The sequence below is a fragment of the Amborella trichopoda genome, chromosome 4 (genome assembly GCF_054954075.1).
Source record: "Amborella trichopoda isolate Santa Cruz 75 chromosome 4, AtrichopodaSantaCruz75HAP2 v2.0, whole genome shotgun sequence".
In the NCBI taxonomy this organism is placed as follows: Eukaryota; Viridiplantae; Streptophyta; class Magnoliopsida; order Amborellales; family Amborellaceae; genus Amborella; species Amborella trichopoda.
Genome location: NC_142339.1, coordinates 21063477 through 21083907, shown reverse-complemented (window position 1 = coordinate 21083907; position 20431 = coordinate 21063477). Strand labels below are relative to the sequence as shown.

Sequence of the window (20431 nt, the reverse complement as noted above, 5' to 3'; positions counted from 1 at the left end):
CTATTCACGAACTCGTGATATGGGCTTTTATCCACGATATGCAAGGTATTTGAATTTGGAGATTATCCCACAAGTTGACAATTTTTTTTTCAATTAAAAAACTAGACATGGTGTTTCACCATTTGATGGGTTTTAGGTTTATGAGTGAACCAGGCCAACCCATACCTTTGATTTTCTGTGGAAGTTGTGAAAGCTTTTCCCAATAATAATTTGGCATGAGGCCATGTATTAAGCAGCTCAAACGTCATAGGTGGCTCAAATGTTTAGCATCTCAAGGAAAACATCAGCATGGAGCCATTAAAACACTATTACACATAACACATGAAGGCTTTGTTATGTGACACTATGCTTGCATGGTCATATCTTTTTTTTGATAACGGGCTCTTGCATGGTCATAACTCCACTGAATCTCTATTAGTTGTGCTCTATTGATTTTCCTTTGGTCCCTATGAACCAAGGATTCTTCTGTCTCCTTTTGCTGAAATATATTGTGCAACATGCATCAGCTCCTCCATGCTAGAATGCTCAGCACTTTTTGAGGCATCTTATTTGATATTAGTATGATCTATCCAGATATTATTTTATATTCCCCTTATTGATAGTCTCAAACCTGCTCATAGAATGCCCTTACAGATTCCTACTCATATGGAAAGACATTGAATTATGTTAAGAGAACTTTTCATCCCATCCATGAGCTTTAGGTTTGAAGAACTAACATACCCAGTCAAGGAAATACATACTAGAGCTCAAGAAGAAATATGAAAGGTAGCAAGAACTAGGATCCTATTAATTGAAATCTTTCCTTGTAATTTAGGAAGAGGTGTTTTGTTCAGCTATCCACCCAAACAATAATTCTGATTCATGGAAAATTTATTTATTTTCCATGTATGTTATTAGTTGCTGGGTGCTTGTGATCATCATATTTGTTTCACAGAATTTAGTTTAGACCTCTTTGCCATCCCACCCTAGCTTTTCCATGCCTTGGCTTTTCCTTAATGCCAATTTAAGTTTAAACAAAGATTTGTAATCCATGAGCATTTCCCTAGAACTTTAATGTAATTTTTCATGTACCTCAAATTTTAACTCGAAATGAAAACTTCTCTTGTACTAGATTTGTTCTTCTTACGGAAGCACATGTTGTAGTATTTCCAGTAAGTTGCAATTCTGTTATTTCAGGCAAAATATATCACTGAAACTGAAGATCAGTTTGAAAATCTAAAGAAAAAACTGGATCTGGAACTTGCTTCAAAATATCAGAAGCGATGTGAAGAAGCCACTAGTGAAGGTGACGTAATGATTCATTCCCCTACACATGATAATTGAACTTTATTATTTTCATTGGTTTCTATATTTTTCACTTTTTATTTTATTTTTGATGGTTTATTGTATCTTCTAGACTTTTTCATAAATTCTTTTGGTTCAGGTGGAAAGAAATCAGGTCATGCCTTGGGCACTTGGGTTATACCACCGGTAATTGCTGATGAGGAGTCGTATCGTCTGCTCTTTCAAAATCAATTGTAGTGGTGCTAGTATTTCACTTGAGGTTTGGTTCCAAGGGAACTTGAACTTGACATGTGCACCTTTATCTAAACAAATGAATATTTATATGCTCTATTAGGCTGGTATGAGCTCTTATTTTGAAGCAAACGTTGTTACAGCTAATAGATGAAGATTTTAAATTTTAGATATACTTTTGTTCCTTCAAATTTGTAGGGCCGATCTCTTTCAAATTTCGTAAAAAAATGAACACTCATTTTATCCATCACAATTTATCTACAGGCTACCAAATGCATGATGAATACACACTGTTCCACAATCAACCTGAATTGTTGTTTCAAACTAAGAAAAAGAAAGAAAGAATGACATCCTTTAAGTTATATAAAAGTGAGGGTCCATTGCTCTATGCAATTGATTTATTGCTCTGCAACATATTTTGATTTTGAAATACTAATAATCTGCATAAGTTTTTAAAGCAGACCAGAGTGGATTCACGTTTCTGTGGATAAGTTCCAATAGTTTGTATTAATCTTCTGTTACCATATATGTTCAGGACTTGTATTATAATTTTATAATCCTTTGCTGTTTGGATCATAGTTACCATGGAGGGGACTAAAAAAGCTCCTGGATCGGGAGCTGAAGAGCGGGGTGAGGGAGCCACAACATTCTGCAGTCGAGGGAATGAGTTCCGTGCATGGGCAAATGTAGGGATCAAGTTCCATATTTGCAAAGGAGCAGATCCCTTACGGATGGGTTCGCAATTCGGCATGTTAGGATCAAGGTTTCCAAAGTTCTATTATTTATTGTATTATAATATGGGAGCGAGTTCTATTTAATAAGTGTCAATGTAAATAAGAATCATGTTAGTGAAAATCTCATGGACTTTTTGTTGTCAGTGGAGCAAGATTTCACAAATGAGTAGTGAGACTAGAAAACAAATATGGTGATGTAATACCTATTAAATCCTTGGGCACAAAGTGAACTGTGTCCTTGGCAGTCTCTCTCCCCCTTTAGCGCTCTCGTCAACTAGTGAAGAATAAATTCATTGGAGACTTTTATGGACTACTATCCTGTCCAAATTTTTTAGGGAATATTGTGGTCTATCTTCCTCTCAACATCGTCAAGGGATGTACTCTCCCAACTCATTTATTGTAGGTGCACTGGTGCAAAAAAGGAGTAGAGGAAGCATTTCTTAGAGGCAATCTTGCACTTTCAGTGAAGGAACCCTTTCCAGCCGTTGACTTCAACACAATTAAGCAATAGAAGCCTTTCGGTAGGTGAATTGGACTCAATGACCTAACCCTAAGGAAGTTTAGCATTTTTTTTGTGACCTAGCCCTAAGGATGTTTATTGTATTTTTTGTGACCTCGTTCCTCAATAGAACTACAAAACAACTATCCTCTATATCTCATCCCAATTTATGTCTTCTCTATCCTTGCCAATTTTTGCTGCATTTCCTTGGAACTAGACACAAGTTACAATCCAAAAGGCATGTAAAGTTGTGAACTATACAAATATATAAAAAATTGTGATAGTTATAAAGTTTGTAGGTCATAAAAAAAAGAAGAAATCCACACTCCATTGTATATAAATTGAAAAATGTGCCATTGAAACTTGTACTTAATGCATAGGATACTGGATTCCATGTTAGTGGAATCATGGTCCTGCTTATGATATAATGGTTTTTATGTTGAAGAAACAAAAGATGCTTATTAAATATTGCAAAAATTAGTGAGCTCAATTTTAATTTCTTTTGTTTTCTTTTTCTGAACATGTAGCCATTCAGAGGCAACACTTGGCCATTCTCTTTCTACAAGTGTATTCTTTGTTATTTCTTTAAGTGAGTATATATTGGAAGCGTTTTAGAGGAGTTAAGGCGCCTTGCATGACCTATCTTTAAAACCTCCCTCTCTCTTATACTTCCATGTGAGCTGGGTATCGGGATGTGCTTCTCATTTCTTTGAGAGCCCAATAGTATTATGGGATAAATTAGAGCATTGTGCTCCTTGATTCATCACTCTCTCAAGATTATATCCTAACATTTGTTTTGCACCAGGCTTCTCTTCCCTCTATGTGCACTAGGCTTTTCTTCCCTCTATATGCATGACAAGCTCTTTCTCAATAAGTCTCTCAAGAAAAGCAGCAAAACAGGGCATGCAAGTCTCTATAAGATTTTGGTGAGTTATGTTAGCTTTACTCATATTTTGTATCTAAAAGACTACTTGAAGTTGGGAAAAAGTTTGTTTGAACAAGGAGAAAAGTGTAGGGCATCGATTTTAGTTGGTTGGACTGATTTGAATGGACTTTTGTTTTGTATATGCTTGTTGAAAATTTTATTTGGGTTCACACAAATCAATTTGGGGTTTCAATTATGACAAAATTGTGATCCTAATGCATCATTTTAAGAGTGTTAATGACATTTACAAGCCCAGGGGACTATCTTTTCATATCGAAAGAAAGTTTGCATGTCAATTGTTTGTCGAATTTCATGGTTTGAGTAGAAATATAGTTTATATGCTAATATAACTCTATTTATGTTTCGAAAACCAAAAGATTTTATTGTAATGGGGCCAACACTTGGTATTAGTGAAAATGGACAATGTGAACTAGCACGGTCTATGTAGTTTAAAATATTTTTTGACGATATTGACCAGAACACTTATATATGTCTTAGAATTACAATCAAAACTCAAATAAATAGGTAAAGTAAAAATTAGATTTTCACTTGCTGTTACTTTTCATGACTTCTTCATTACATAAGCAAAATTACATTAAAGGAAATTGGGAACAAAAAAAAGCACAAGAATTAAAGCATAAAACAAGATAGTGTGTCAAAGTATTACTTGTAATGGACTTTGTACACCTTATACCTCTTTTCCTCCATCAATGGCACACGAGATCTTCTTACCAAAACGGGAAGCATGCCTAAAACCTTTTATTTAGAACTTGAGAGCATGCACATGGAATATGGGGCCTCTTTTACACCTCAACTATCTGGGGTGTGTCCCTTTCTTGCTTGATGACCTAGGGGTGTGCCCCTCTTTCTTTTTCTAATTTAGAGAGTATGGGAGAGAGAAAGAGGGTGGTGTGCCACCTATGAAGTAGAGAGAGAGAGAGAGCTCTAAGCTATGTGTATTATGGTGCATTGATGTATTTATAGTAGTGAGGCTAGGGTTAGGATTTTGGGGTTTAGCCATCCTTACGGAGATTCAATCTAGACTGTTCATTATAAGTGACATGTGGTGTGAGAGATCTTAGCCATATAATCTATAGATTAGCCATCATGATTTGATGGAAGGTATTAAAACCTTATCCCTCAGCTTCTTTAACCTATTTCTATCAAATATTTTATGTAGAGAAAATATTTTATAATTTTTCTTTTAATTTCAACCAATCTCTACACATTCTATTTTGAAAATCAATCATTCTCTTTTCATAGACCTTTCCATTTTATCATGATTTGATGGAAGGTATTAAAACCTTATCCCTCAGCTTCTATAACCTATTTTTATCAAATATTTTATGTAGAAAAATATTTTATATTTTTCCTTAAACATTTTATTTTTAAAATCAATCATTCTCTTTTCATAGACCTTTCCATTTTATTTTCAAATCAATTTGGTCGCTTATACAATAAGCTATACCTTATAGAAAGTAGGCAAAAGCGGGGTGTTCCACTTATGTAGAGCATAATGGGCCACATGCCCCCATCAAATAGGGACTAGTGTGGTGGGCCCTAATGAGTTTTGAGCTCCACAATATTAATTTATTTTTAGAAGAAAGAAAATAATTTTTAAAAATACTTAAGTATTTTATTTTCCTCTCTGAATTTTTAAATACTTGAAAATTCAATTTTAGCTAATTTAAAAATCAATTTTGATAAAATAAAAAATATCCAAGGACTTATATTTTTTAATATTCTAAAAATCATTTAAAATAATTAATTTGATGGGAATCAGATTTAACTTTGTTAAGAAAAATATGAAAATACTGAGGCACTCTATCTCTGCTAGTGACTTTGTTCGACACTTACTTTCTCAAACTGATCCAGTAGTTCTTATGACCCATAATCCATCACAAGAATTTATGATTGGACTACCAAAGCCAATCAATAGGCAATGAGAACACAATCCCAGTCTATGGTCTCCAAGTTCCCCTTAGGGATAAGCCTAGTTCATACAGACATGTGCACACTAATTGCAATTGGTGCATGGGGCCTATCTCTTGTACATGTACATGTACATGTAACACCCTCAATGGTGTCTACTTCTCAATATGGCTATCATCTATATATTACCGTTTAATATTAATGATGATGATTTGGCCCTTATCCCTTCAGGCCTACCAATAACACACTATGCTCAATAAGTTCTTTGGCCAACTACCATTGGCATCTCTCCGACCTCATCAAGAGATAACCCTGCAAACCTTTATAGGTCGTGTAATATGCGCAAGTCTTATAGGGTTTTAGAACTTAATTCAGCCTCGCTCTTCAAGCTTAGTTTGAGTCTTAGCATCGATAGTACTAACTTCGGCCCCTCTGGACCATGCTCCCATTGGAGTTGTTATTCCATTATTATAAAATTTCATTGCATGCTATCGTAAGGCCTTTAAATGGCCACAAAATTCTAACATCTCCCACTTAGCCTTCTAAGGCTTTACAATCTATCTTCCTCATTGTTTTTCAGCTCCATCCGATGTACATATTTAATGAAAAGACAAATACCTTTGCTCCGTATCGCTATACATCAGGGGCTAACCGAAGATGAGAGGGTCAAGCTCCGTTATCAGGAGTTGGATGCCCTTGACGAGAAAAAACTAGAGGCCCAACAGAACCTCGAGGTCAATCAGGGGAGAATGAAGAGAGCCTTCGACAAATCTGTCAAGGTTCGCTCATTCGCTCGTGGAGATCTAGTCTTAGCAGTCAAGAGACCGATTGTCATGCATGGGCACCGTAAAGGAAAGTTCGAACATAAGTGGGAAGGTCCATTCATAATTAAAAAGGTCACACCAAATGAGGTCTATATACTGGCAAACTCGGATGGAGGAGAGGCGATGCCCCTTATCAATGGGAGATACTTAAAGAAGTACTATTCTTGACATATCCCTAAAATGCGGTGCATGCGGTAAAAGGAAAGAATTGAAGATGAGGAACATTTAGCCAATTGAAAGGAAGTTCATTTCTCTCATTGCATTAGAAAAAGTTACAAGCCACAATCAAAAGCCCGTTATTAGGGAGGTTACAAAACTCTTGCATCCGAGGATAAAAGTATGGTTACAGGCCAAAAAGAAATGCTCTCCTCATGAAGAAGAAGCAAAACGACCAAAGAGGATGGTTAGAGGCCAAAAAGAAGTAGCCCAACCATTTTCGAGTCAGCTTTGATTCATCTGACGAGGCATGGCTCGCTTCTAAGGAAGTGGCCCATGATGGCTTCCCTTCCTCCAAAACAACATGGACTTCACTGTTGTGCAAGAGGACTTGGCTTCCAACAGACCACAGTGACCGAGCCTTCTCATTTGCCATCACTCTTGGCCCCCACAAGGCATCACTGTCCATGGTCATCACTGCGTGCAACTGAATATCGTGTGTGATCATTGCCACTTATGACTCAACGCCACAGGTGACCACTGCCATGCGCAGCTCAATGCCGCGTGCTACCATTACCACATGCAAGTTATCAACGTGCGAGACTATCGGCGTAAGCAGCATGCCCCCCGAGCGTGGCTATTGCCGTGCATGGCCTAAAGACGTGCGAAGGCAGCGCTGCCTGCGACTTAATGTCACACATGCCTTCAGGGTGCCCCGACTGCCACTGTTCCAATTCCTGAGAGGCATTAACTCCCACGCCTCTTCGATTTTCCCAACCATCACTCCTCGCCGACGATCCACCTTCTCACGACCTTTTGCCTCTCTTGCAACACTTCAAGTCTTGTCAGGAACTCACTCCGGTTGTCGAAAATCCCCGTCTGACCCTGTTCTTTCCCCTTTTCGATAGCCTGGAAAATCGAAAAAACCACCAAAATCCTCAAAAAGCTTCCCTGTGACCCTGCAGATTTCCCTTCTCCCTGTTTTTACACTTCAGCAGTTCGTCACAAACTCAATGGAATTCCATTGAGTTTTCTGGTGAACCCATTGCTACTCCTCCTTCTAATCCCAATAACCGTAAGACTGTCAACTCCTCTAACTTCTCTGCAACCTCCCCTTCAGCTTCGAGACTATCGAAAAAGAACCACATCCCCGACAAAACACCACTGCGACTCCTGCAACTTCATCGGAAAGGTCTCGGTGAGCCCTTGAGAAGCCCCTCTTCCCTGCTTAGCAGAGCCTTGACAACTTTCGAAAATGCCTGCAAGGACGCCGCAAGGGCCTACGACTTGCTGAAGCTCGCCAGAAAAGTTCTTGAAGCCTGTTTGCTGCAAATTTGGGTCCGGAAAACTCTAGCCAGGAAACTCTTGAAGGAAACTTCGGCTCTCTTTTCTCTCTCTAAAACTCCCTTCGATCAGTAAAAATAGTAAAATGAGGTTTTCTCCCCTTTTGTACTCAGCAGTGCCACAAACTGCCGCTCAAGTTCGAAATGATGCCCCAGTCCCCAGCTTCTGACTGCAATAAAACCAGGCCAGAGCAGGTCAAGCCCGAGGCCCGAAAGGGTTATCGCCATGCGCTGCGTAAGATGCTATCATTGCGCGCCTTCCTCAAGGGCTATCGCCACGCGCTTCATCCAGAGGCAATTGTCGTGCACTGCGTAAGATGCTATCGCCGTGTGCTTCGTTAATGGCTATCGTCGTGCGCTTCACCCAAAGGTTATCACCGTGCGCTGTATAAGATGCTATCGCCGCACACCTTTGTCAAGGGCCATGGCTTCGCGACCTCACCAAAGGCCATCGTTGTGTGCTTTGTCAAGGACTATCGCTGCGCGCCTATCAGGAGTTAACGCTGCGTGCCTCACCAAGTGGCTAACACTGCATGCCCTTCATCAAGAGCCTAACATCGTGAGCACCATCAAGAACTTAGCACTGTGCGCATGCCATGGCACTCCCATTTGGACCTTCGTCCTGCATCCCCAGGAAGTTCATTCCCTACACCCCAGCCTCACTCCTCCAGGAGTCGAGTCCCCAATTACAACTCTATTCCCCCAAGAGTCACATTCTCCCCACAAAATGGTCCATGCTGCATGACCTTAAACTACACAGCCTTGGTCCCTGCCGCATGACCTTAAACTGCACAGCCTTGGTCCATGCCGCATGGCCTTAAACTACCTAGCCTTGGTCCATGCCGCACGACCTTAAACTGTGCAGCCTTGGTCAATGCCGCATGACCTTAAACTGCACAGCCTTGGTCCATGCCGCATGACCTTAAAATGCACAGCCTCGATTCTAGCTGCATGACCTTAAACCATACAGCCACAGTCTGTGCTGCATGACCTTAAACTGCACAGCTACGGTCCTTGCTGCATGACCTTAAACTGCACAGCCTTGGTCTGTGCTGAATGACCTTAAACTATAGAGGTCCAAACTACATGACCTTAAGCTGTAGTGGAGGTCTAGTTGCACGACCTTAAATTGCATGGTCCTCGTTGCATGACTTTAAACGGCATAACCGCAGTCCAAACTATATGACCTTAAACCATAGTACATGTCCTAACCGCATGACATTCAACTATTTGGCTCAAGTCCAAGATGCATGACCTTAAAGATGCTCCTACATACGCGTACATGCCCTTTATGTGCATCTTCACGCACGTCTTACCAAACTGACATGTTTGTGTGCGCACACTACCTTCATTACCTCTGTAGTGAGTCCACATATGCGCACACACCCTTTATGTGAACCTTCTGGCACGTCTTCCCAAATTGACCCGTTCATGTGCACACACCACCTTCATTACCTCCCCAGTGAGTCCACATACGTGCACATGCCCTTTATGTGCACGTTCATGCACGTCTTCCCAAATCGACCCATTCATGTACGCACACCACCTTCATGACCTCCCCAGTGAGTCCACATACACGCACAAGCCTTCCCTAACCGACCTGTTCGTGTGTGCACACCATCCATCATTTCCTAGTGAGTCTTACCCATGCTAAAAAAACAGCCACCCATCTCGCCACCCATACTCGCCGTCAGCTAGTGGGTCACCACTCTTCACCCACCATTCTTCCTTCATAGGGTAGCCTCATGCTATCTCCCCAAAGTGAGTCAAAACGATCACCATACTTACTCCATGGCCTCTACAAACTGTCATTCGTCACCACTACGGTTCAGCAGTTTGACCCTAAACTACAGTGTACGTCCTGACCGTATGACTTTAAAAGGCTTCGCACAAGTCCCGAAGGCATGACCCTAAACACGCCTTCACAAAAATTAGCATGGTGTACACCTCGACAACGGTACACCATGAATAAAAATGACGGACGGGCATGGTCACGAAACCATGAGTAAAAGAGTTCCATGAAAACAAAAACCCAGGCACGACGAAAACCCAAAAAGGCACCGTGAGCCAAAACGGATGAAAAAAGTGGACATGACTGCAAGGTCATGGGTAAAAGAGCCCAAAAATAAAGGAAGAATGCTGAAAATTGTCTCTACGGTGTCACTTCCCATGTTCAAATGAAAACCTGTAAAAAGGTGCTTGGAACAACAAAGCTGGTTGACGCACTACCACAGCCTCAGCCGACACCCAATAGTCCAATAGTCATAATCCTGGTTAATGAGGTCTACCTAAAATCGTCCACTGTCAGCATCCAATCACAACGCAAAATGGCTCATTCGGGAGTGAGAGTCGGATAAGATCTCCCACACTTCAACATCAACAAACAACAAGAATCCTTGAGGGTGAGGACGACGATCGAAAGATTCCTCCAAAATGCTAAACACCATCACGAAGGCAAGAAACTGACGAAGCCAGGGCCTAACCTGCTAGAGACTTTAGGGTTATTCCTTGCCATGAGATCGTCTTGCCTAAAACCTTCCTTAGCCAACAGGCCCAAACCTTCTGGACTTGGCAGGATGGGCCCCACGAGGTCGCCTCCCCAAAATTCTCCTAGTCGACAGGCTCAGACTTTCAGAATAGGTCAAAAGCTCCCGACTGGACCCCACTAGATGGGACCTACAGAGATAAGTTGAACATCAAAAGCAAACTTGGTGTAGCAGCGAATAATGCCGACCAAAGGTTCATAACACTTGGCCTCTAGATACCAATGAGGTCTCTACAAAATCCTCAAGCTGTCAGAATCGCAATTAGTCCCTCGAGGGTGAGGACTTCGATAGGATCCCTCAAAAGATTTTTTCCCCCTAAGGTCTCCACTGATGGACCCGTAAATTGCTGCTTGAACGCATTTTTCAGCACCTTGGTCCTTGATGCAGAATAAAGAGGAAGCAGGTCAATAAAGCCTACAAAACAGTGGAAATCTTGATAGTCTCAGAATGACCTCAAAATTGATCAAGATCTAAATCAGCACTCTAAAAGTCCACTTGCTAAGTTTCGTCGCATTCTGACATGTCTAAGGCAGTGAACAAAAAGAAACAATTTCGAAGAAATTGGCTTTTAGCACCCTAAAATGGACCTTGTAATTAGAGCTATATTTTTGATGTGTCAAATAGCTATGAGACCATAACCATTGGATCCAGTACGGTAAAAAACTCTTATGGGTCAAGTTTCGACTTAATCGGGCACTGCAGGACAAAGTTATGGGTAAAATACCAAACGGGGCAGGCCGCACACTATTCCCGTGTGGCCACCTTGCACCAAAACACCATTAAAGGTGGTTGTACTAGAAACTAGAAAGAAGTTGCTGATCCGTAAAGAAAGCTGTAGAAAATTCAGTAGTAGCACGCCTCACTCCGGTGGTCAAATCACGATGCTCACATGCCCCGATCGGCATGAAACCAATTGCATTATCTGCGTAAGGTTTGAGAATATCTCTGGTCGGAACCTCGCATATGATGAATGGTTGGATTTCACACATGGAGGCATTGAAGTTGGTGTAAATTCCAGCCATTGGATTTCAAGATTCTGTCTAAAAACTCAAGACAACAAAATCTTCATCTGGACACGAAATCAAGCTGTGTTTGTTGCAATGTGATCGTAGCATCATGCTCAGTACGATTCAGTGAAGAATCAGAAGAAAAACATCAAGGAATGAGCGCACTATCGGTTCGAAGTTTTCAAGATTCATAATTCAAGTCTCATGATCATGGCTCAAAAACGTGATTCATGGCTCGAAGTTGGTATCAAATTAATTGCCATACCGAGCCCTACAAGTAAACAATTATCTTTGATCAAATGTGCATTAGAGCAACCTCGGATCAGTCATGGAAGATCATGCAAGTTCTCGGGCAGCAGCGAGGACTGTTCTGAATTTCCACACATTGTTAGGCTGGGGCAAAACAATCTTTTTTCACCTATTTTTAGAATTTCTTTTAATTCAATTAAATTGTAATTATCTTCAATTCTAGGTAGTTTTTGGGCGTCCACCCATGTTTGGGCCCAATTCTATATAAATATGCAGAGCTTCATTGTAAAAAGACCTTTGGTTCAATTCTCATTCATTCAATCAAATTTCACTTATTGCTTGAGTTCGTGGGTGCATCTTGGAGAAAGAGAGAGGAGAGAGAAAAAAAGGGCCAGTACCCTCGATAAGGTAAATTTCTCTCTCCTCCCCTCTTTCTCTCCTCTCTTCCCCCCCCTTTTCTCTCATCTCTTCCTCTCTCTTCTTCTTTATCTCTCTCTCTTTCTCCTCCTCTTTTCTCTCTCATCTATTTGTCTCTCTTCTTCTCATCTCTATCCCCTTTTCTCTCTCTTCTTTTCTCATCTCTATCTCTCTTTCTCTCTCATCTCTTCTCATCTCTATCTCTCTTGCTTTCTCTTTCTTCTCCTCTTTATATCACTCTCTCTTCATCCTCTGGTCCACCATATCTCTCTTCCCGTGCTTTTGTTTCTTTTCTCTGTTCGCCCATGGTGGACCTCTGTTAAAAACTCTGTCTTTCCTTCCTTCTCCTTCTGACACAGCCGGTGGAGGTTTAGCACCGCCTATGTCCCCTCTATCGTATCCTTTTGATATAGCTAGTGAAGGTCTATCGCCGCCTATGTGCCCTCTCTTTGCTTCTTCTCACTCAGCCGGCGAAGCTTAGCACCGCCTATGTTCTTTCTCTGCTCTTCTTCTAACACAACCGGTGAAGGCTTAGCACCGTTTGTGTCCTCTCTCTCTTCTTTGTCTGACATAATCGGTGAAGGCTTAGCGCTGCCTGTGTCTTCTCATGCCTCTTCTCTCGCCACAGCCGACAAAGGCCCAACTCCACCTGCATCTCCTTCTTTATCTCTCTTCTGTCACACTAGGGGAAGCACATCGCCCCCTGTGCCTTCAACATCTTTTCCTTACTTGTCATAGTCGGCGGAACACATCACTGACTAAGCTTTCTCTCTTCTTCTCTCATTACCGTCTGTGTCTATCTTTGCCCTTTTCTTTCTATCCTCTCTCACTCTTCTTCTCCTTCTTCTCTTCTTTCCCTTTTTGATCTTTTTCTCTTTCTTTCTCTCACTCTTTCGTTTGATTAAGAAGAGTCGAGATTAACCTTCCATGGTGGTCTTGTTGTTTAGCCATAACGTTGTTGTGCCAGTTAGAGTTAGTGTGGCCGCTTTATTGCCACGACAGACTAGCTACCGTGTCTAGCTACAATATCAATAGTAATTCTGTTGAGCCGGCCTGAGTTACTGAGTCCGTTTTACTGCCACGTCAGGTCAATTACTTACCGGTTTAGTCATTGTGTTGATCTCCCTTCTTGGTCAAATTCTTCTCTCCCCCATCCTTCTTCTCTCATTCTTCTTTTCCTCTTCTTGAATTTGCACTCCCGTGTCCATTCACTAAAAGGCAAGGTGAGGTCTGTTGCACCTGTCTTATAACATTTGCCATATGTGTGTGATTGCAAAAAACAGGAGAATACAAGACAAAGCAGCAATTTTGAACCAGTTTTACCACTTCGTGATCTAAAAGGGCGCCACGCAAGTCAGCTCGAGAAAGTCCCGAACCCATCTTAATTCCTCTCTCATCGGTTGGTCTACCTACGCTTGTTCTCGAACGAGGTTCCCGAGAGAGAGATATCAAAGTCTCAGGTTTCCCTGAAACCCAAGACATGTGCCGCCCGATCATCCAGAACCGAACCAGCTTGGCGACTCCATTGGGGACTTACTACCCCTTAGTCGAATCGTACTTGTTTGGCTAAGTTTCTCCTTTTATTTTTTGTGTCTGCACTTATGCCTGCTGGGTTATGTAACCCATTTATCCAGATTGGGGATTTTCTTATCCCCACATTCGCGAGTGTTCCTAGGGAACAAGTTCCTCCAACTTCGTTCACAACCCTTCTTTTGAGCAAAGACCCCAAGTCTAGCTCCCAAGTCTTAACCTGGATTAGTGTGAGAAGGGACCTGAAAGTCCCTAACTCCCCATCTCCTAGCTCTGGTGGAACCTCCACTAAGGTGCCTTGCATCGGCAACACATCTGTTGCCCCTTATAGCATGCACCCTATTACCGGTAAATCACTTGTTAGTCGTTTTGTCAAGGTATGTCGAAAGGCTGCCCTGTCCCTCTTTGCAAAAGGAAAGCAAGTTGCCATTGCTCCTGTGGGTCGCCGCAAGGCTACCCCCCACATTCCTGCACCACCACGAGTCTCTATCCCTAGAGGCTCAACACATCGAGGCAGAGACCCTATGGTCTCCACTCCTAGCACACACCATAAGGCTCGTGGGTTACCCACTCGAGCCACACCTAGGGGCAATCCTTATGTCACCTCGGGTCAGCATTCAGAATTGAACCTCCCAAGGCCAGATCCTTCACAGGTTGTTCATATGCATCCCACTGCTCGGGGCAACGCCGTCATCACGCCAACCCGAGTACATAAGAGATGACCTCCTTGTCCTCCTACCCAACACACACTAGCTCACCCTATAAGGGGTAGGCCTCTACCTGTTCTGTTACAGACACTTGCTCGTAGTTCTCGGCCTTCTAAGAAGGCCTGTCCACTTGATCGAGCCCGGGCTGACCCTCAGGTCACTCGTGATCCTTCTTCGCGGGGCGCACATGCGTCGTCGTCACAGATAGCCCTCGCCCTCGACTCAGGCGTCCTCATGAGTCAACCATGCTTTTCCCTACTCTTTCTTCTTCCAGCAAGCACCTCCAGCCTTGGTACTCGAAGACCTTCCCCAAGAGTACCATCTTGAACCAGCCTCGTCATTTCATTCGTGCCTTTGGAGCCATAAGAATGCTCGGGGAAAAGACCTGATGGAAGATCGAGTCCTTCATCCTCCCCGGCCCAAGATGACTCCAGTCCCTGGCCCTCATCCTTTGCCGCACCTGATAGAGACAACTCTGTCTTGTGCAAGAAGAGCTGACCAGCTGTAGTCTCGATCACAGTTTTAGCACGAGGTCCATCAAAACCTCAACACTAAAAGTGATAGGGGTTTGCAAATTCCGACCAAGGCGGTCGGAGCAACCACTTCTGATAACCCTCCTTGCTTGAATCCCTTCTACCCTCTCAGATGATGAAGCCTGAAGAAGAGGTCCATGAGTCCATTGTGGTAAATGTTGTAGAAAATGACTCAGCCCCTCATCAGCCACAGTCCCAAGATCGTCGAGAACCAGTCCTCACGCGATCGACATACAAAAAATGAGTCCAGTCGGGGCACGCAGACCCCCTGCTGACTGATCTGCCGCACGTGACCCGTCAAGTTCGCAAGCCCTCAACTGCAACTAAGGATGACCTCCCTAGAGAATTAGTCAGCATGATGGTTATAGATGAACCTGAATCGCAAGAAGACTGCAAGAACAAGTTCGAAGATATGGTGCACACAATGATGGAGAAGATTGATCGTATAGGCGCTGCACGACATTTAGTTAACCATGAGGTCAATTCCCACCACTCAGATGGTGCACCTCCAAGGCAGCCCCTTCCCTCCACCTCATAGGACAATTCTGTCCCTCACTCCCTCTCACAGGCAGACATCGATGCTATGGTGACCCATAGCTTAAAGAACAGAAAATTTTTGAGGATACAGGGTGCAACGCCTTATCAAAGGTCGTACCCTTCATACATTGAACAGGTCCCGTTTCCCTCAGATTACAAGAAAGGGAAGTTTCCCTAGTCAATGGAACCACTTCCCCCAGCTAGCATATCGCCCACTTTCAGGCAGCATGTCGAGAAACAACGGCTGATGGGAGACTCTTTCTCCATCTATTTGTTGAAACCCTTGGTGGCCCAGCTTTTCAATGGTATGCTGGACTTCCCCCAAACTCGGTGCATACTCGAGAGGAAATGGAGAAGCTGTTCCACCAGCATTTCTATGAGGTTGAGAGAGAGGTTCAAACCATCGAGCTTCTCACCCTGACCCAAGACCCCGATGAGCCCGTGGACCAGTTTATATCAAGATGGAGAAATTTAGCAGCTCGCCATCCTAATCCTATGCATGAGAAGGAAGCAGTCCAAACATGCTTGCGGAACATGCGACCTGAGATCGCTCTACATGTCGAAGCCTGTAATCCGACTTCCATGTCAGAGCTGATCTCTAAATTAGTCTGCATAGAAAGCGTATCACACCACCACGATGGGTCACGACGACCGTCTGTAAGCTCGGGGAACAACCGGGCCAATGGAAGCTCTCGGACTAACACCTGGGGTAGCCCATAAAAAGGAGTGATTAGTGCAGCCGTCGCGGTAACTGATCTGAAGAAGGTTTCCTCCCAAACTTTGGACCTCTCAAAAGGGGTGGGCATAGTAAAGGAAACTCCTCAGACAGGCAAGCAACAACAGTCGTACAATCAAGTACCCCTACCGGCGAATCTTAATCGAGGTGATTATTTCACCAGGCATAGGAACAAGGTCTACCCCTTTGAGAAGGAATGGGTCCATATGCTATTCCGATTATTATTGGAACAAAACATGATCGAGCTTCTAGAAGCCAAGTTCCCTGAGCAAGCTGGGCTCGATACTTAGGCTAATTATTGTGCTTATCATCGAAGGATCAATCATCCCACAGATGACTGCTTCATGCTAAAAGATATTATCGAGGCCCTGATTCAGAAGGGACAGATCAAGCTTGAGGACTTAAAGAAGGCCTTCGGGGAAGCAGAAGGCTCCCATGCAGTAACAATCCAAGAAGAAGGCGAAACCCCTAATATCCTTCACGCTTTCTTTATTATAATGCTTCCAAAAAAAATAATCACCTCAAAACCGACAAGGTAGCCTCGACACCTTGCTCAGCGGACCGAGAACTGTTGGTGCCCATACCACCAGTTCTGAGGCCACTACTTGTGGGAATGCACCAGTTTCCATGATATATTCGCAAAGAAAATGCGGGAATGTCAGGAGTTTTACAACGTCTCAGTAAATGATCCCCAAGCCACTGCTCCACCGATGCAAGAGGATCTCCCAACACAAGACCTTCCTAATAATGATTCAGATTCTGCTGAACCCTCGACTTCCCAGCCATGGATAGTTCACCGTGGGCGAAGTAGACTCAAGTCCTTAAGACAAGAAGCAGTTCACCAACTAGGGCTGCTCACAAGCCTAGCAAGATGAATCAAGCACTACTTTAGAAAACCAGAAGGCGACGGGCACCAAGGGCTGCTCGCCGGAGAAACAAGATGGCTCAACCTCTAGTTGAGTAGGAATTTCTCAGACCACTTCCCCCATTGCTAAATTTATTGGACTTTATCCCTAGCACAATCCTTCTTCCTTCTCCATCCCATCAAGAAGACGTCCCTGAGTCATCTTCTCCTCAGAGCACGTCCAATGAGGGTGACGACATTAAAGCACTCCCCAACAGTCTAAGCAAAGGAAAGTCTTCAAAGACCCCCTGCACACGTCCAACGAGGGTGACAACGTTAAAGGCATTCCCCAACAGTCTAAGCAAGGGAAATACCTAAAAGACCTCCTGCACACATCCAACCCTGGTGATGATGTAAAAAGCTGCCCAGATCTGTTCGATGAGGGGAATGACCTTAAAAGTCCCCCCACTTTTTGACCCTTCTCCTTATTCTTCTTCTGCTTCTCATCCTTCCTCTCCTATGTCTCCTGCGAGCACAACCTTGAAATGCTTAGACTTCGAGGCACTTGACAGAGAACTTGAAGAATCCAATATAAGCAGGACGCAATGGAAGCGAAAAGTCCTTGGCCCAAGCAGTTGGATTCTTAACAGTTGTTGATGCCCTAGCAGCTAAAGCTAAGGTAGAGCCATCTTCTTCAAAGAAGCATAAAAAGTTAAAGCCCAAGAAACCCCAGTGGCCCCCTAAGCCCAACTTTGAGCTGAGAATAATAAAATCAAGAGGACAGAGCTTTTACTCTCATGAAGTTTGCCACATGGTACAAGTCCATGAAGTATCAGCTAGCGTGGGGCAAACACTGCCGATACCCATGCAAAGACTGTGTGATTCATACGAGGACTCCTCTCGCCCCACAATTGCTGAATCTTAATTTCCCTGTAACTTCCAAGTCAAACTCTTGCAGCTTGATATGCAGTCCATGTTTGAGGAAGATCCTTCTGTTCCTCAATTTGGGACAGGTGCAGAAATTATGATCCACCCTGGAGCTCTATCGGAGGCGGAAATGTCAAGATCATGGGTCTCTGCACTTGAGGTTGATGAAAAAGCCTCTGAAAACAATGAGGAAGAGTTGCAAGAGGCCCCAAAAGAATGGGAAGATGGCGGTCAAGCTACAATCGATGAACTCAAAGAAATAAACAAAGGGGATGATCCCAAGCCTACTTTCATCTCGACGAATATGTCTCTAGGAGAGAGAGAAAATTTCACTACTTTCTTAAGAGAAAACTGGAATGTCTTCACTTGGCATTACCATGAGATGCCTGGTTTAGACCCTCAAGTTGCCGTTCACCATCTCGACGTCGATCCAACTGTCAAACAGAAATCAAGGAGGTTTAGGCCTAACCTCAAAATGCAGATAGATGCAGAAGTTACCAAACTCAGACAAGCAGGCTTCATTCATGAAGTCAAGTACCCGAAATGGCTAGCAAATGTTGTTCCTGTCAAGAAGAAGAATGGCCGAATCAAGGTTTGCATTGACTTTTGCGACCTCAATACCGCCTGTCCCAAAGATGACTTCCCGTTGCCATTCACCGAGATGCTCCCACTACCAGATCTTCTCCTTCATGGATGGATACTTCGGTTATGATCACATACAGATGGCGCCCGAAGATGAGGAAGCCACTACGTTCTTGACTCCAAAAGGGGCCTTCTGTTACACAATGATGCCTTTTGGATTAAAAAATGCTGGTGCCACATACCAGAGAGTAATGACGATCATCTTCAAAGACATGATGCACAAGGAGGTGGAGTGTTATGTAGATGATTTGGTGGTAAAATCCGAAGAGAATGATGCTCACATGAGAGACCTTGAAAAGTTGTTCAACAACTACACCTTTATCAACTTAAAATGAAACCGCTGAAATGCGCTTTTGGCGTGCGTTCGGGAAAATTCTTAGGGTTCATTGTCAGACATTGAGGGTTTGAAGTAGAGTCAGTCAAGATTAAGGCGATCCAAGAAATGTCGTCACCAACTACACTACGAGAACTGCGTTCTCTTCAAGGACAACTAGCATACATTCGCAGATTCATCTCAAACCTCTCAAGTCGCTAAAAACCCTTTATGCACCTGTTAAAGAAGGATACCCCATTCATCTGGGAGGAAGGATGTCAGACAGTCCTTTATGACATCAAGCATTATTTATTCAATCCTTCAGTACTCTCTACACCAATATTGGGAAAACCTCTCATTCTGTATGTGACCGCTTTAAACGAGTCACTTGGGGCATTGTTGGTGCAGAACAATGACGAATGAAAAGAAACGACACTATATTATCTCAGCCGCAGGATGCAAGGGACCGAGAAGAATTATCCCTCGATAGAGAACATGTGCTTGGCCTTAATCTTTGCAGTACAAAAACTCCACTATTACTTGCTTGGTCATGAAGTGAAACTCATATCAAAAACAGATTCTGTAAAGTTTCTCATGACACGTCCATGCTTGTCAGGACGCCTTGTTAAGTGGGCATTATAGCTGATGGCATTCGACATCACATATGTCCCACAAAAGGCCATCAAGGGCCAAGCCCTAGTTGATTTTCTTGCAGCACACCTCGTACCAGCGGAATCTCCCTTATCAAGTGACCTCCCTAATGAAGAAGTATTCTGCGTAGAGCTTTCTCATGCATGGGAATTATACTCCGACAGAGCCTTCCAATCAGATCGAGGAGGCACTGAAGTGGTTTTCCTAACCCCAAAAGGAGGAGTATTGCCACTTTCTTTCTCTCTCTTCGAGGCCGGTTCTCATAACGAGGCAGAATATCAGGCCCTTATAATTGGGTTAGTGATAGCCTTCGACTTCGACTTGAAGCAGCTCAAGATCTATGGCGACTCTGAGTTGGTTATCCAAAAGTTCAAAGGGATCTATGACGTGAGAAAAGACACTCTCAAGCCTTATCACGATATAGCAAAATCGTACATGGTCCAGTTTGAGGACGTATCCTTGAGTCACATCCCCAGGAGGCTGAACTCGCAGGCTGACGCACTTGCAAAACTCGAGGCTACGATTCAATTATCCTCATCAGGACCCACGCTTGTCTAGGTGGTGGAATGGAGACACATTGAACTAAGAACCGAGGTAGATGTGGATGATGAGAGAAATATCTTCCCCGAGTGCCCTCCTTATGCATTCGAAGCACTTCTATCAACTAAAAACGTAATCAAGACTGAACAAGATATGGCACGGAGTCAAGGAGCTAAGGTTCAAAACTAAGAACCAAAATTCTTCGAACTACATGTAGCGTAGGTCTAGCTACATGATCCTAAACTGTACGGTCCAAACTATATGACCCTAAACTATAGTATACGTCTTGGTTGCATGACGATAAAAGGCTTAATACCATGGTCT

The 20431-nt window shown here is 43.2% G+C and overlaps 1 protein-coding gene and 1 long non-coding RNA gene across 38 annotated transcripts in view; both read left to right on the top strand.

The window, feature by feature from the left end:
• The window catches only part of LOC18423397 (ATP synthase subunit B), a 45974-nt gene extending 43412 nt beyond the window's left edge, over positions 1-2562 (top strand). For 21 of the 37 annotated variants that reach the window (XR_016053373.1, XR_016053367.1, XM_088863863.1 and 18 more), the window contains 3 exons: positions 1177-1285; positions 1424-1470; positions 2095-2562. Coding sequence is in view for 30 of the 37 variants with exons in the window: in XM_088863863.1 (XP_088719989.1) it covers positions 1177-1285; positions 1424-1470; positions 2095-2205 (267 nt within the window). In the remaining 7 variants the exon portion in view is untranslated. Of the gene's footprint in view, positions 1-1176; positions 1286-1423; positions 1544-2094 lie in introns of all 37 variants that reach the window. The other 16 variants (XR_016053371.1, XR_016053372.1, XR_016053370.1 and 13 more) reach the window with 2 other exon arrangements.
• Positions 2563-3553: 991 nt separating this feature from the next.
• LOC148782346 (uncharacterized) overlaps positions 3554-20431 on the top strand; it is a 40974-nt gene continuing 24096 nt past the window's right edge. The window contains exon 1 of the long non-coding RNA XR_016053374.1: positions 3554-3674. This is a non-coding gene — a long non-coding RNA (uncharacterized LOC148782346). The remainder of the gene's footprint in view (positions 3675-20431) is intronic.